At 46.4% G+C, this 17,192-nt stretch overlaps 1 protein-coding gene and 1 non-coding gene across 2 annotated transcripts; one reads left to right on the top strand and one right to left on the bottom strand.

The window, feature by feature from the left end:
- Positions 1-5,409: 5,409 nt before the first annotated feature.
- LOC109783438 (anthocyanin 3'-O-beta-glucosyltransferase-like) lies at positions 5,410-6,904 on the bottom strand. Its single transcript, XM_073506132.1, has 2 exons — positions 6,223-6,904; positions 5,410-6,117 (listed from the first exon to the last, which is right to left on the bottom strand). Exons 1-2 carry the CDS (start codon positions 6,895-6,897, stop codon positions 5,410-5,412), a joined length of 1,383 nt encoding a protein of 460 aa, XP_073362233.1. The 5' UTR covers positions 6,898-6,904.
- A 2,629-nt stretch (positions 6,905-9,533) lies between these two features.
- LOC109783439 (uncharacterized) lies at positions 9,534-11,384 on the top strand. Its single transcript, XR_012183358.1, has 4 exons — positions 9,534-10,038; positions 10,116-10,313; positions 10,556-10,642; positions 10,829-11,384. It is a non-coding gene; the product is annotated as an uncharacterized protein (transcript).
- The last annotated feature ends 5,808 nt before the right edge of the window (positions 11,385-17,192 follow it).

The raw sequence follows: 17,192 nt of genomic DNA, 5'->3' as shown, positions 1-17,192 counted from the left end.
AAGGCTTCGCTCGCTCGTTCGCAACGCACGTGGCAACGGCTTCGCTCGCTCGTTCGCAACGCACGTGCAACGTCTTGCTAATTTTCGTAGGTTACCCGTCGTAGGTTTTTTAAGGACGATTTTCTGTCGATGAACCGTAGTGTTTCACAACTGGCATTGTGGTAGCATACCGATTTTTTTTCGGTCTCGAGGGCGAAGGGGGGAATCGCTGGGTTGCGGGAGGTGGGATTGAGGACGAAAATTAACCGTCTCTGGTGGGACGAAAATTGACCGGCGAAGACTACCAACTGCTCCATTAGGATTAGAGATGCATTGAAAAGATAGAAGTACACTCTTTTATGAACAATTTTTAAATGGCAGACATACACTTATTCATGGACGGAGGGAGTAGGTGTTTGGGACTGCTACAAAAAGTTATAGGTGTTTGGCAAACCGGCGCACACCCTTCCCACTACCTTGGGCTCGGGCCATTTAACACTTTTCTTTCTCGCCGAAGGTATGTCGCTCACGTCAGAATCTTGTTCAACTGTTTTTTTAGAGTATGATTTTTCTTTTCTATTATATATTTTAGATTTATTTCATTTTTTTATAAATTCACGATTTTTTCAAATTCGTGATTTTCTTAAATTCACAAAAGTTTTTCAAAGCTTAAACATTCTTAAAAAATGAACTTCATTTATGTTTTTTTCATTTCCCTTTTCCCTTTTTAGATGCATGATCTATTTTGAATTTCGTGATTTTTTTTCAAATTTGTGAACTTTTCCATATTTCATGAACTTTCGAAAATTTACGAACTTATTTTCATTTTTTGTGAAATTTTTATAAATTTGTGAACTTTTCTCTATTTAGGTACTATTTTAAAATGTAATATTTTTTTGAAATCCATATTCTTTTTCAAACCCTTGAACATTTTTCATATGCATTAACATTTTCAAATCCAAGATTTTGTTCAAATTGTGCCAACTTTTTTTGAAATATTGAACCTTTTCATATACGTGAACTTTTTTCAATTTATGAGTGGTTTTTAAACCCATGATTTTTTCTTTAATTTTTTAATTTCTTTTTGTACCAGTTTTCAGAAGTCAACGGTTAACAAGTCAATGGTCAACCGGTCCACCTATCAAGCGGTCAACCAGGCGTAGCTGGGCCAGCCCAACTCTGGTGCGTGCATGGCCGTCGTTCGCCTAACGGGCCCTGGTTAGGAGAACCCTACGTGGTCGTCCCTCATTGTGGTTGTCCTTTTTTTTGGAGCAACTAGTTAACGAGCGCTCCTTCGGGAGCCTCGCAACGATCAGCGCCACTTCGCGCGCTCTCAGCCATTCGTCACGTATCGCGCTCTGGACGCTCCCTCCAGATTTTATTTTTTTTATTTTTCCGCACGCGTTTTTGGCTTTTTAAACGGTTTTTTTCCTGGTTTTTTTCGACATTTTGGGTTTTCCCCGGTCTTCCTTAGCGTTTCGACCAAAAAAATTTTTGCGCGAAAAAACGCGTTTACTTTTTTCTTCTTTCGTGAAAAGTCACTTTTTTTTCACGAGAGGCACGGTTGTGCTTTAGCGAGAGTCACGGCCGTGCCTTTGGGAAACGAAAAAAAAACGCGTTTTTTGTTTTTTTTCTTTTGCGAGAGTCACGGTTTTACTTCCGCGAGAGGTTGTGCTTTCGTGAGAGTCATGGCCGTGCCTCTCGGAAAGGGAAAAAATACGCGTTTTCTGTTTTTTTTTCTTTCGCGAGAGTCACGGTTTTGCTTTTGCCAGAGGCACGGTTGTGCTTTCGCGAGAGTCACGGACGTGCCTCTTTCGGAAAGGAAAAAAACGTGTTTTCTGTTTTTTTTCTTTCCACGAGAGTCACGGTTTTGCTTCCACGAGAGGCATGGTTGTGATTTCGCGAGAGGCACGGGCGTGCCTCTTTCGGAAAGGGAAAAAATCATGCTCCCGGCTTGGTTTTTTCGTGAAAAAAAGTTCGTCAAAACCTATCAACATGGGATCTAGTTCTGAAGATCTCGACGCGAGGAATCCAATGGTGAAAACGGTTTGAGATTTGAACGTACGGTTTAAGAGATAAAACGTTTTGAATAAACGAATCTACGAAAAAAGGGAAAAACTCCCAGGTTGCGACAAGTGGCGCGCTGCATGTGCGCTACTTGTCGTGACCTGAGAAAATGGAGTGTTCTTTGCAACGAGTACTCCTTAATTAGTGATTTCGTCTTTTTTTTGCGAGGGTCATTGTGGTTGTCCTGGCCGTGCGTCATACGTTTTTGTTGACTAGGCCTAGCAACACATTTTTTTGCGGGAAAAACTTCCAATCTATTCATCTTTAATCATGGTAGTACAACGAACACTAGAAATATTAAAAATTACATCCAGATCCGTAGACCACCTAGCGACGACTACAAGCACTGAAGCGAGCCGAAGGCGCGCCGCTGTCATCGCCCCTCCCTCGCTGGAGCCGGGCAATCCTTGTTGTAGTAGACATTCGGGAAGTCATCGTGCTAAGGCCCCGTAGAACCAACGCACCAGAACAGCAACCGCCACGGATGAAGAGTGTAGATCAAAAGGATCCAACCTGAAAACACAAGAACGAAGACGAACGACGAACAAATCCGAGCAAATCCACCAAAGACAGATCCGCCGGAGACACAACTCCACACACCCACCAACGATGCAAAACGCATCACTGAAATGGGGGCTAGGCGGGGAGACCTTTATTCCATCTTCAGGGAGCCGCCACCGTCTCGCCTTCCTGAGCAGGACACAAACCCTAACAAAGCTTGAAAAAAGATCTAAAAGCGGAGCCCTCCCACCGGCAAGGGCCGAGATCCACTCCGCCTCCATGGCCATAGGGCCACTGGAGACGGGATGGACCGGCACCGGCGCCGGTGGGAGGCAGAAAGCTAGGGTTTTTGGAGGCGGCGGCTAGGTGTGCGTCCTACTTTGGTTTGTTGTATATATAACGTAAGTTATAGCTCAGCAGAGTCGTTGGCAACCAACTCGCAACAACACATTAACAGCCGTGTACTCCCTTCGTCCGGTGAAAATTATACATATAGAAGTTTTAGGACAAATTACGGAGTTGAGTAAAAACTGCATTGGAAATATGCAAGCCATCATCTCTCTCCTTTCTCCTTTTTAATTACCAACCCCCAATGATCTAAGTGCCTATAGAAATTTAAAAGACCATGTGTAAAATGTTATTGATCCTGATTACCGTGTGATGAGATTTTTTTCTATTTTAAAGTGCATTGAAAAGATAGAAGTACACTTTTTATGAACAAATTTTAAAACCAAACATACACTCTTTACCGGATGGAGGGAGTAGGCCTCATCATTCGACTAATGTTATGGCAACTCCACTGACATGCACAGTAGGGTAGCCAGCCCAATAAGCTAGAGTGGTCCAGCAGGAGAACTTCCATTTGAATTTGATTTTTTTTGAAATTTGATTTTTTAATTGCAATATATAAACAAAAGGGAAACAGAGTGGTCCCGTCCCTCGGACACCTAGCTACGCCACTGGACATGTATCAAAATAGAGACATCAAATGTCCGCAGACATGTTTGGACGTGTCCGCAGATTGCAATTGAGAAACTGGTCATTCAACTGTGGACATCAAATCCAGACATCATAGTGGGCCATGTGAACCTAGAGGAAAAAACACATGGTGTGTAGGGAGATATAGTTCAACTAACAAGTGGGAAAGGTGAACGTCCGATTTCCCCCAAACCTCCTCCGGTTCTCTACTGCATTATGTGATGTAGTTGGATTAGAAACATCCGCCGCATGGAGCGTCGTTGGATTAGCGCCCCGACAGCCGTCTGATCTAACCATCACACGCGCATAACCACCTCCCTACTTTCTGCAACAGGCGCTCAGTTTCTAAAACAGAATTCCCGGTACGCGTCGGCCGGTGGATCTTTTAAAAATATCCGCCGCCCCGCGAGCCGTTTGATTACGTCACGTGGGCCGTTCAGTCCTCATCTCTAATTTCCTGCAATGATGCTCTTGTTGCAAGATCTGGTCTTCTCTGATTTCCTGCAACAAGACATTTGTTGTGGAACCTCATCTTCTACAAATTTCTGCAACAGGACCCATGTTGCAAAACTTCTTCTTTAATTTTCTGCAACAAGACTCTTACAAAAATTGCAACAACATCTCCCGCCGCGTCTACTTTTCTGCAACATCTTTCACGCATCTAATTTTCTGCAACAAGATCATTGTTGAAAAAATTGCAACAACATCTTCCGTTGCGTCTAATTTTCTACAACAAGACCCTTGTTGCAAAAATTACAACAGGATCTCCTGCAGCGTCTAATTTTCTGCAACATGACCCTTGTTGCAAAAATTGCAACAAATCTATTGTTGCGTCTGAGCTCGAGGAGGCGAGAGCCAAGGACGCAGACGCTCCTCCAGGACGGCGGCAACAGTGAATGACGAGAAACGGCAGATACGGCTCCAGCCGTAACAAATGCTACAGGACGACGTTGATGATGGTTGGGGATGGCTCGTTGACACAGATCCAACAAACCAGCCGTCTCCCTTCTAGTCTCGCCGTTGTCGTCATCTCGGTGGATATGCCACCCCCTACGGATCTAGCCGCACCGGGGAGAACCTCCATGAACGCCTACAGAATCGCCAGAATGCGGGGGGAAAGGGATGGGGGATCTTAGATCCATACCTGCTGGAGTCGACGTCGGCCACGGACAAGCCCGTCGCCGTCGCCACCGCACTGGATATGCCCGGTTGCCCAACGCCCTGCACCGCTGGCCCGCCGGCCTCCCAAATCCAGAAGCGTCGCCCTCCCAGAGACACGAGACGATGGAGCTGCCAGTTGCAGAAATGCTTTCCTGAAACAAGGGCTCTGTTTCAGAAAAAATGGACGCGCGTGACGCGGAAGCGGGGATGCCCTCATCCGTCCGATCAACAAACGATCCAACAGGTGCGGAGCCGGCGGACGTGGCGCGCGTGATCGGTCGGGTGAAGGTAAGCTTTTTCCGTAAGATAATGACTTCAGACTTCAGAGTTCCAATTTTTTCATATTTCAGAAGATTTGAGAAACACATGCTCCATATATATGCATGAATATGGCAGGTTAGCAAGTTTGTGAGTAGATTCACATGATCAGAAGTACAAAATTGTAAAATAAAAGGAAACAAAAGTGTAGAGTTTCATTACTTTCACAAAAACAAACAAAGTGTTTCCCAATTTATAAAAAGAAGAAGAAGAGTTTCAGTGTCACAAGTCTGTGAGATGCCGAAACAGAAAACTCCATCTCCATGTAACGAAACATGGCGGCAGGCCAAGCCGGCAAGACTTGGACGTCCTCCATGGTATGTATCATGTTTGGAGCCATGCTATAGCTTGACTTGGCATGACATGAGTTGTGCCTCCCGAGAAGCAGAGAGCAAGAGTTTCTCTTTACGGAACTCCAACCTTCACGGAACTCCGGCGGGCCGTCAACTCGTCTATCAGCCGGCCAACAGCATTGTAGGAAGATCCACCACCCTCCACCGCGCTCCTCGCCTTACAACCGAGGGCCTTGGCCTTCTTTCGCATGGCGTCGCCCTCCTCGCCGTTGCCCATCAATCTCCCGATGGATTCGGCGATCACCTCGCCGCCGATCACCTCGTGGGCCTCGACGCATGACGCGTAGTCCTTGGCGCCGATGCTGACGCCCACCTTGAGCAACTCCACGATAACCTTCTCGTTGTTGAACTGATCTGCGTACCGCGGCCACGTGACCATCGGCACGCCGGCGCTCACGGCCTCCAGCGTCGAGTTCCAGCCGCAGTGCGTCAGGAACCCGCCGACGGCAGGGTGGTTCAGGATGAGCATCTGCGGCGCCCAGCCTCGGATGATGAACCCGCGGCCGCCGTGTGCCGTCAGCTCGGCGAAGCCTTCGGGCATCCACTCCGAAGAGTCTGGGCATGCGGCGCCGATCACCCACACGAAATTCATGCCTGAGAGCTCGAGGCCGCGTGCGAGCTCGTGCAGCTCCGCCGGCGAGAAACTGGTTAGCGTGCCGAAGGAGATGTACACCACCGAGCCGGCCGGCTTCATATCCAGCCAGCCAATGCAGCTGTCCGCGTCCGGCGAGAGCGCGTCGGTGCCTCTCCCAGCCATGTCCTTGGTGGCGAGTGCCACCGGCCCGACGAGCCACGCGCGCCGGCCAAGCGTCGTGCGGTAGTGCTCGACGTAGTCCGGCTCCAGCTCGTCAAAGCTATTGAACACCTCGCCGAAGCTCCTCTGGTCCGCGGCATTCAGGCCCTGGAAGAATGCCCAGCCCCAGTGTTCCGCCTCGTTCGCGGGGTCCATCAACTGGCTGCGCCTCAGCTCGACACGGTGCGGCAGGCCCGGCAGGGAAACGAGGGCGTCGGGGTCGTCTGGGACAGTCGCCAACGGGTCGTGCCGCAGCATGCTGTCGATGCAGGACAGCGCGAACATGCTGCTACCGAGGAACGCGAGGCGCGGGACGCCGTGCTCCGCGGCGGCGTCGACGGACCACGGGAAGAAGCTGTCGGACACGACCGCGTCGGGGCGGTTGTCAACCAAGAACCGGTCGAAGGGCTCCCGGAGCAGCTGCGCCGCCTCAAAGAACTTGCCGCGGTCGCCCTGGGACTTAATGGCCGTGCCGTTCTCGACGCCCGGCGGGAGCCCGACGTCAGGGAAAGGCGCGACGGAGATATCGATCGCCGGGGAGTCGGTGCCGGCGAAAGCGTCATTGGCGTGGTCGACGGACGAGCGCATGATGGCGGCGTTGACGGGCGTGGTGAGGATGCTGCACCTGACGCCGCGGGCGGCGAAGAGCGCGGCCATGTCGGCGATTGGAATGAGGTGGCCGTGGGCTGGGAACGGGAAGAAGAGGATGTGCAGCGGCGCCTGCTGCTGTTCGTCTTTGACTGCCATGGCTAGCTGCTTCCTGTGACGACAGAAGTATATACTGCGGCGCGGAGGAGAGTACGGATATGAGTTTGAGAGATGGACCTAGGCTATAGGAGTGATACGTACGTACATAGTTTCGGAGCAATTAAGAAGAGAGCCGTGTAGAGAGGAAGGAGAACTAGCTTCTGGCTTGGTGATCTCCGTCTACTAGAATCCAAGTTGCTTGGAAGCGCCGTTCGAGATTTTGATACCTTCACGTACATGCAAGAGTTCGAACAAAAATTGTTTCACTTGTTTGTACCATCGGTACTGAGTCATAAGCGTATCTATTCAGTGTGCAATCGTTCAGATAATATCATGATGACAAAAGTCATTATCTGTCTCGTTGAAAGAAAAAGTCACTCAACAAAGATACAACAACCAAGATTCCCTTACGCCCGCGCCTAGGGTTTTACACCTCTCTGACGATACCCCGCCAGCGAGTTTTACCCCCATCCCCAATCCATCCCCTCTCGACCGTGTCTCATGCCCAATCGAAGACCAGCGGCGGCGTGATCGCCGTCAAGACCGATCTGGTCGATTTCTTCGAGCAGTTAGAACTCAATGACGAAGACTTTGATGATCTGGAGATAGATGAGGATGATCATTATATCAATGAGAGCGTCTAAGGCTAACCCTAGCTAGGGTTCACACTTAGAAAACTTTTAGCCAGGCTGCGTTCACTGCGACATGCGTGCCGCTTGAACCTAGCGCGGGAGGTTCGCTTCCGCCCAATTGGTCCAAATCTTTTCGTTGTCCCAAGCATTGTGCTTGGGCGATTGGAAGAGAATATGTATCGGGGCCCTTGGTTGTTAAGAAATTGGGTGGTACTGATGTACCCATACGACATCTTAGCAAAGCTGAGGATGTGAGCATTATGTTCATGTCGATATGGTTGCAAATACACAAGTTGCCGAATGGATTCTACAAGAAAGGAATAGTGGAAAGCTCATGAAAGACGCTAGGGCGATCCTGGATATGCGACTATGGAATACCCGTGGTGACTATGTACGTGTTCGGGTACGGTATGAGGTGTGAATGCCTCTCACAAAGTACATGAGTATTCTTAGAGGAAAAGCATGCCAAGCTTATCTTGTGCGCCATGAGAAGCTCGGACGATTCTGTAGCTTCTGTTGTCTTGTTGGGCATGGGTTCAAGAAGTGTGGCTCCGGTATCCATGATGGGAAGAGTAAAAAAATATGGATTATGGTTGTATGCTGATGCGTCGAACCACCCGCGTGCTGATGAGCAATTTGCAAAAGGCATAACAGTAGTCCGACCATTTTTATGAAGTCTGCAGCAGAGTATGATTCTTTGGGTATATGGCTTCTGTCGAGCCCCTCTGCAGCTTCTTTGCTACTTCTCATCGTCTTGACACTCTCAACCGGATTAGGTTTTGCCTTTTCAGCGAACTTAGCATCACTATTTGGCTCTCTGCAATTTTAGTGACTTGTGCCTCCATGCTACGAGTTCTTTCCTCTAAAGCATGCATATCGTTAGTGAGTCAGTCAATTTTACCGGTCATTTGGCTGAGCATATTATCATGATTCTTCAAGATATCGATAAAGATTTTATCTTGCTCACTTTGAGCAGTGATAAAAGTTTTGAGAGTTTCTTCCAAGTATTACCGTTGCTCGTTCCACTAAAAATATTGGGTGCTCCGTTATTAGTTGGATACAATGTCCTAGGAGCATAACCATTATTTTTCCAATTGAAATTACAATTGTTGCAAGCAATGAAGTAAACATCATTAATATCACCTTCGGTAATTGCATAAATATTTACCTCTTATGGTGTTGATGAGTTCATCTATCTTTGTGGTTAGTCCCTCATCTTTCTCTTCGAAGATAGCACTGATCTTTCTTGTGGTAGACCTTTCTACATTCCATTGGACATGTATTTCTTGCATATACAAGTAGCTTCTTGGCCTCTTCAATTGTTCTTCCCATTATAGTTCCTCCTGCACTTGTATCAAGCATAGTCTTTGACATGGGATTAAGAGCATTATAAAACAAATGAAGAATTAACCATTCTTCCATCCCATGTTTGAGGCAGTTTCTTATAGCCTCCTTCATGCGATCCCACATAAGCGCTAGTGGCTCACGTTCTTTTGGCTTAAAACCAGATATATGTGAACGAAGTTGCATAATTTTTTCAGAGGGATAAAAACAAGATAAAAATTGCTACAACAAGCAGTCCATGAAGTTATAGTTACTCTAGGCAAAGCTAGAATGTCATTCTTTTGCCTTTCCTCTAAAGGAGAAAGGAAATAGATGCAACTTCAAGGCATCATGTTCATTGTCTATAATATGTGTCATGTCACACACCTCAGTAAAATTATGTGAGTGCATGCCGACATCCTCTGATGCAGTGCCTCTAAATTGGTCTTGTTGAACCATTGTGACTAAGCGGGGCTTAATTTTATATTGCTCGGCAACAATATCAGATTGTACAATTGGTGCACGCATCCAAAACAGTAAGCTACGCATCAAGGGGGGTTGCTCGCGTGTGCCATGTGGGCGGAGGCGCACTGTGCGGCGTGGCCAATGACGAGAGAGGGCAACTCTCCATCCTTTCCTCCTTGTTGGCGTACAACCCTATTGGATCCTTTCCTTCCCAACGAAGGCAGCCCCGCAATGGGTCGCTCGTCTTCCTCTCCGCCTTTCTCCCCCACACGCTGTCAGCCACAACCGCCTCCTCCTCTTCCTCTTCTCCGCACTTGTCACCCCCTCTCCCTCAAGAATATCCACGGGACACCGCTCAGCCTCTTCTCCGTCTTGGTGCTGAGCAAGAAGATGGGGCGGATCTGGGCGTCGGCTCCCGTGCCACTTCCCTGGAACGAGGGATCTCGCCAGTGTGATCTCCCTACATGGCGAGGAGGAGGGGAGGACCGCAACATCGGTCAGAGAAGGTGGGGAGGAATGGATGCCAACAAGGGAGGCGGCTCAGCGTTGCCCACTCCCCACCGGCCTCCTTTGTCTCCCAAACACATATGGCTGCAATCCTTCCTCTGCTCTGGTGTCGTGGGAGCAAGAACAAGGGCAGAAATGATTTGTATCTACATCCAGTGTTCACACGGCCAGATCGATGGATCTGCCTCATCCAGATCTTCCACAAGGGCACGAGGTACGTAACGCTCCCCCATGGATCCACCCCCTCCCGTCCCCTGTGCTAAATTCATCTGGTTTTCTGGTGGTTTCCAGGTGGTGCTGAAGTCGGCTAGGAGGGGTAGCGCCGTGATGATGCGGAAGCGACCGGGGATCATTATCTAACACTGCAGAAACAGAACATTTGGTTGTTCTGATCACTTAAAATTGCTCCAGTTTTAAAGCACATTAGGAATGACCAATCGAACGAATAGCATGGTGGATGGTGACTTGTTCACTCACTGTCTAACTAGCGTATGTTACTCTAAATCTTTTTTCGATCAAGATGAAATAGGTTCAGAAAAGATCTAGATTAAACAGTTAGCCTATCATGCCTCTGACTAGTATAAATATTGTTTGTGTTCTTCAGTCATTTGATCTCAGGGCAGTAGATCACCTGTTGGTTACTTGGTTCCCCCTGCTTGCTCAATGCTACTTGCAACTTATCTCGTTGGTAGTAATTTCTGATAGTTTTGCCTCTGTCCCTTTTACTGCAGAAACTCAGTTTGGTGAATGGTGTGTTGTTTACTGGTGGATCTGTGAAGCAGGCTCCGTATTTTGAGACAATTAAGAAAGTGTTTCGGGTATCTATCTATTTGGTAGCTTCTGTGTGTTTCAGACATGTTATTCACTTCTACTCTTTAGTTGCGTCCATTATTAAGAACATACTACATCTCAGTATCGTAACATCACACTATTGTTCCTAACTCACATAGAATGGGTCAACCATTACTAGATAATTCTCACTTTCCTCGTTTATTCTTCTGCAGTATGTCTTGGACAAGAATGGTGCAGGAGTTGCATTTCCATTGTTCGCACGGTGTCTTGGCTTTAAGCTTGTAAGCATGACTGTGAGCAAAGCCAACTCAAGTAAGCTGCTGCTGGCCACCTTTCAGAAAATCGAGGTTAGATATATACACTACTAGGGAAAAGCCTACCAGTAGCGCGGGTCTTAGGTGTATCTGTAGCACGGGCTCCCGCGCTACTGATACGACGCTATAGCTAACTTATAGTATTAGCGGGGGTCAACACGCGCTACTGTTATACATGGTTAGCAGTAGCGTGCTTTACAGGAAAGCGCTACTGCTAGCTAATAGCTGCAGCGCTTTGAAGTAAGCCGCACTACTGCTAAGAGCACGCTGCTGCTAACTTTATTCCCCTCGCTACTGCTAGTTTTATTAGTTTCTGATTTTTTTTCTGTATATTTTTTTGTATTTGAACAGGCTTTATACAATAATCTTTAGCACATCATACACATACAAATGTAATCATAGCATGTACATACAAATAGTCTCATCAAATCATGTCATCATCATCCAACACAAAGTGGTCTCTCGTCATCATCTCAAAAATAGCGATACAAGTCTCGAATACTTGCAACTCTACATCGTCTTCCATCTAAACAATGATATACGCGAGAAGAGCTATCACTATGAGTGAGAGCAGAACTATGCAGTACATGAGGCGGTTATGAGTCCTCTCTCGCGCTAGCGTGAACCTCAAGTAACTAGATTCTGCTTCTTGTCTGCTTTTGAAGCCTTTATGGCTGGCGCCCGAGACCCCCTCCACTTGCGCCTGACACTCAGGCCACTTGTCGTACACTCTCGGAACCTTCCTTTTGTACACGACATAGCACTGCTTTTTCGCCATCAAGAATCTAGGTACCTGTTCGAGATGCATCTTCATCAAGAGAATGTACAATCATATGCAACACAATATAGTTGAGCAACATGAAAAAGAAAGGGTTAGCAACTAGATGCAACATATAGCAAACACATAAATAATCAACATAGTTTCATAGTACGCAAACTAATTAACAAGAGGTATGCAGGTCATCGTACCCAAACTAACAAAGTAGCGTTACGCAAGTTCGGCAGGGACCGTGGACATCACAAAGTTTCATCGCTACAGAAAGTATACAAGTTCAACCAACACATATAATCATCATCGGCATCGTAAATCACTAGAAGTTCCATCCTCCATATCATCGAGGATGCACCCTAGCTTCTTGAACGGTGCGAGGTCCTGACGTTGCATGCCTATGCGAGTTCGGACGTCAGCTCACGATATAGGGCCGTGGTGGAGCATCCCCTTCTCTTCGACGACTTCTTTCATGATGATCGTCGCAATGTCCCTCTGGATGCGAAAAAAGTCATCTCTAAGTTTATAATCCGCTTCCCCATGATATTCTACCCACTTGCGGATATGATCATCATTTCTGCTTGTCATGTGAAGCTTTTGGTGATCCCTTCTGAACTCCATCATGAGATGGAGGAGGTATAATCCATCATTCTTGCTTGGTCTTGGGACATGAATGCAGCAGAAGTTACTTTTATGCGAGAAACCCATCTTCTTGTTCCTTTGTTTCCTGATCTGTAGGTGGCCACTGAAGGAAATATGCCCTAGAGGCAATAATAAAGTTGTTATTCTATATTTTCTTATTCATGATAAAGGTTTATTATTCATGCTAGAATTGTATTAATCGGAAACCTTGATACATGTGTGAATACATAAACAAACAACGTGTCCCTAGTGAGTCTCTACTAGACTAGCTCGTTGATCAAAGACGGTTAAGGTTTCCTAACCATGGACATGAGTTGTCATTTGATAACAAGATCACATCATTAGGAGAATGTTGTGATGGACAAGACCCATCCGTTAGCTTAGCATAATGATCGCTCAGTTTTATTGCTATTGCTTTCTTCATGTCAAATACATATTCCTTCGACTATGAGATTATGCAACTCCCGAATACCGGAGGAATGCCTTGTGTGCTATCAAACGGCACAACGTAACTAGGTGATTATAAATATGCTCTACAGGTAGCTCCGAAGGTGTTTGTTGAGTTGGCATAGATCGAGATTAGGATTTGTCACTCTGAGTATCGAAGAGGTATCTCTGGGCCCTCTCGGTAATACACATCATAAGCTTGCAAGCAAACAACTAAGGAGTTAGTCACGAGGTGATGTATTACGGAACAAGTAAAGAGACTTGCTGGTAACAAGATTGAACTAGGTATGAAGATACCGACGATCGAATCTCGGGCAAGTAAGATACCGATGGAAAAGGGAATTATGTATGTTGTCATAACGGTTCGACCAATAAAGATCTTCGTAGAATATCTAGGAGCCAATATGAGCATCCAGGTTCCGCTATTGGTTATTGACTAGAGAGGTGTCTCGGTCATGTCTACATAGTTCTCGAACCCGTAGGGTCCGCACGCTTAACGATCGTTGACGATATAATATTATATGAGTTATGTGATTTGGTGACCGAATGTTGTTCGGAGTCCCGGATGAGATCACAAATATGACAAGGAGTCTCGAAATGGTCGAGAGGTAAAGATTGATATATAGGACGATGGTATTCGGGCAGCGGAAGTGTTTCGAGGGGTACCGGGTACTTATCGGGTCACCGGAAGGGGTTTCGGGCACCCCGACAAAAGATATGGGCCTGATGGGCCAAAAGGGGAACACACCAGCCACAACCACAAGGGGCTGGTGCGCCCCACATATGGGTCGGCCAGGGATGGAGAAGGAAAGGGGAAGGGAGAAAGGCAAGTGTGGATTAGGATTCCCACTTCCTTCTATCTCGCCCCCTCTTTCCTTCCCCATCCGTCAAATATGGCAGGGGGCGCAGGGCAAGGAAGCCCCAAGGGGGCCGGCGGCCAGCACTTGAGCGCCTCCTGGCCTCCCCCCTCCCACCTATATATATCTGGGGAAGGGGGCGCCTAGAACACACAACATCAACTGTTGGCCGTGTGCGGCGCCCCCTCCACCGTTTACTCCCACGGTCATATCCGCACTTCACCATCACCGTCACCACGTTGTCGTGCTGACAGAACTCATCTACTACCTCGACAACTTGCTGGATCAAGAAGGCGAGGGACGTCACCGAGCTGAACGTGTGCAGAACACGGAGCTGCCGTGCGTTTGGTACTTGATCGGTTGAAGTGTGAAGAAGTTCGACTACATCAACCGCGTTGAGAAATGCTTCCACTTACAGTCTATGAGGGTACGTAGACACACTCTCCCACTCTCCTTGCTATGCATCTCCTAGATAGATCTTGCGTGAGCGTAGGAATTTTTTTGAAATTGCATGCTATGTTTCCCAACAGTGGTATCAGAGTCAGGTCTATGCGTAGATGATATGCATGAATAGAACACAAAGAGTTGTGGGCGGTGATAGTCATACTGCTTACCACCAACGTCTTATTTTGATTCGGCGATATTGTTGGATGAAGCGGCCCAGATCAAGCTTACATGGCCACCGATTCCACTGACAGACATGCAACTAGTTTTGCATAAAGGTGGCTGGGGGGTGTCTGTTTCTCCTACTTTAGTTGAATCGAATTTGACTGCGGCCGGTCCTTGAAGAAGGTTAAAACATCAAACTTGACGAAACACTGTTGTGGTTTTGATGCGTAGGTAAGAACGGTTCTTGCTAGAAGACCGTAGCAGCCACTTAAAACTTGCAACAATAAAGTAGAGGACGTCTAACTTGTTTTTGGAGGGCATGTTGTGATGTGATATATGTTATTATGAGATGATCATGTTTTGTAAAAGTTATCGGCAAACGGCAGGAGCCTTATGGTTGTCTCTTTATTGTATAAAATGCAAACGCCATGTAATTGCTTTACTTTATCACTATGCGTTAGCGATAGTTGTAAAAGCAATAGTTGGCGAGACGACCACGACGCAACAATGGAGATCACGGTGTCGAGCCCGTGACGACGGATAAGAGGATGCTTTGGAGATGGAGATCAAAAGCACAAGATGATGATGGCCATATCATGTCACATATTTTGATTGCATGTGATGTTTATCTTTTATGCATCTTATTTTGCTTAGTACGGCGGTAGCATTATAAGATGACCCCTTAACTAAAATTTCAAGTTATAAGTGTTCTCCCTGAGTATGCACCATTGCGATAGTTTGTCGTGTTGAGACACCACATGATGATCAGGTGTGATAGACTCTACGTTCACATACAAAGGGTGTAAGACAGTTTTGCACATGCAGAATACTTGGGTTAAACTTGACGAGCCTAGCATGTACAGACATGTCCTCAGAACACTGGAGATCGAAATATCGAACGTGAATCATATAGTTGTAGCGATCCGACCTCAGACGGTCAAATCTCTATGCATAAGTGTCATCCCTGGATCGGTAATGCTGACACACACAATACTCGAAGAATTTATAACAGAGTAGCAATCACACACTTATTACATCGATAGTCTCAAAAGAGAACTTAATACAATAAATATGGCTTAAGGCCATCTAAATAAGATAATAACGGAAGGCTTGGAAGATAAAGTGAGTCCATCAACTCCAACGGCATAGCTGAGTGCACGACAACGACCTAGCGCACCTTACTCTTCGTCTGAAAAGTCTACAACATGATATATTACAGCCCGAAACGGGTCAGCACATGGAATATGCTGGCAATGTAACACAGTAGAGCAATGAACAGAATAAAAGCTATCACTACATGCATATATGGCTGGTGGAGGCTCTATGGTTACAATGTTTTGCGAAAAGCCAATTTTTCCCTACAATAAAGGAATATAATTTGTTTAACTATCATGGTAGTTGTTAAACATTGAGAAGGTTCCCCCAACTCAATCCCAATTAAGCAGTATTAATAACCCAACAAATTAATTTAGAGTGATGAGATCAACATGATAATCCAAGAACCAGATACTCAAGATGTCCATAACCGGGGACACGGCTAACCATGATTAGTTTGTACACTCTGCAGAGGTTTGCGCACTTTTCCCCACAAGACTCGATCTCCTCCGTTGGATTTCTCGCACTACGTGATGTTTGAGAAACGGATGACCGATACAGTCTTTCAGAAACATTAACTCTTTACTCTGGACGGACAGTTACACCTACTTTCCCCTACATCTGCTAGCCCACCACTGAAAGAGGTCATGCAACATACTCAACTATGCTAGAGCCCATAATAGCTTGTGGCTGCACACGGAAGTTTCTAGCATGAATAATCTTATGATCCCTTTGAGCCTGGGTGGCATTCCATAGGGTGATCACACGGGTACTCCGGAATCCCCTTGGGCAAGCACTGGGTTCTCCAGGTGCCCTGGCAAACCACTGGGTGGTCCAGGGTGCCCCGGCGGTAAGCAAGGTAGAGACCAGGGAGCAGGACCGCGAAGGGTCTTCCCATCTCTTCTTGTTATTGTCTTTGTCCGAGATGCCCCATCAAAGAAAGGAAAAAGACTGAATTCGATCCATCTCCTCCCTTTTCTTTAAACCAAGAGCTACTCCTCCCTTTTCTTTTTTTTTATGTAATTTCAATACGATTTCGTTTGTGTTCATGTTTTCAATTTAGAACCCCACGGAAGAACCAATCCACCCAGATGTGTATTAAAGTAGCCACCTTAAGTTTCCCTTAGTTACATAGTAACTCTCACATCTTTCATGAATTCTCTCAAACCAATCCACGTCTACGAGCATAGCATAGCAGTAAGCATAACGTAGTAACACCCATGGTTTGAATGCAAGACAATAGGTACCTACCCCATCAACTACTTCCCAATACCCACATGTTATCAATCCTACTCATGCAATGTTTGAGGGCTGAAACTAATGCATAAAAACTGGGTATAAAAGAGAATGATCAAAGTGTGAACTTGCCTTGCGGACGATTTGCAAACCCTAGAGACTCGTAGTAGCACGCTTCGCACTCCGGGAATTCTATCGCAAACAAACAATAGCATACATAAGCAATCAAGCAAAGATGCACAGGTAAAACTCAAATAAGAGGGTCAAATCTGAAAGTTCAACTGAAGAGATTCGACCTGCAAAAAGAATCAACCGAATTCGGAGCTACGGAACTGAAACTACGGTCAAAAGAACCTCAAATTCAAATCTGCTTGAAACCAAATTTTAAATTGTCAAAACCTTGTTCAAGTTAATTAAACAGAAAGAGGGGCTCGAGACGAAGATTTTGGCGTTGGTTTCACTAGATTTGGACAAACGGTTTAGAAACCGCGAGGGTTTGAAGTTCAGGGGCTAATCTGCGATAAAAAATAATCACGGATAGGTCCCTGGCCGAAAATAAAATAAAAAGAAAAGACTAACGAACGTTCGCTGTCTGAACCTAACCGGC

The sequence above is a fragment of the Aegilops tauschii genome, chromosome 1 (assembly GCF_002575655.3).
Source record: "Aegilops tauschii subsp. strangulata cultivar AL8/78 chromosome 1, Aet v6.0, whole genome shotgun sequence".
NCBI lineage: Eukaryota > Viridiplantae > Streptophyta > Magnoliopsida > Poales > Poaceae > Aegilops > Aegilops tauschii.
This window is presented reverse-complemented; position numbering and strand designations above follow the sequence as displayed.

What these genes read in the sequence shown, in the direction of transcription:
- LOC109783438 (XM_073506132.1), bottom strand. Translation starts at nt 6,897, where the DNA reads ATGGCAGTCAAAGACGAACAGCAGCAGGCGCCGCTGCACATCCTCTTC. An exon ending in ACCAGAGGAGCTTCGGCGAG is followed by an intron (nt 6,118 to 6,222) that starts GTGTTCAATAGC and finishes CTCGCCACCAAG; the next exon opens with GACATGGCTGGGAGAGGCAC.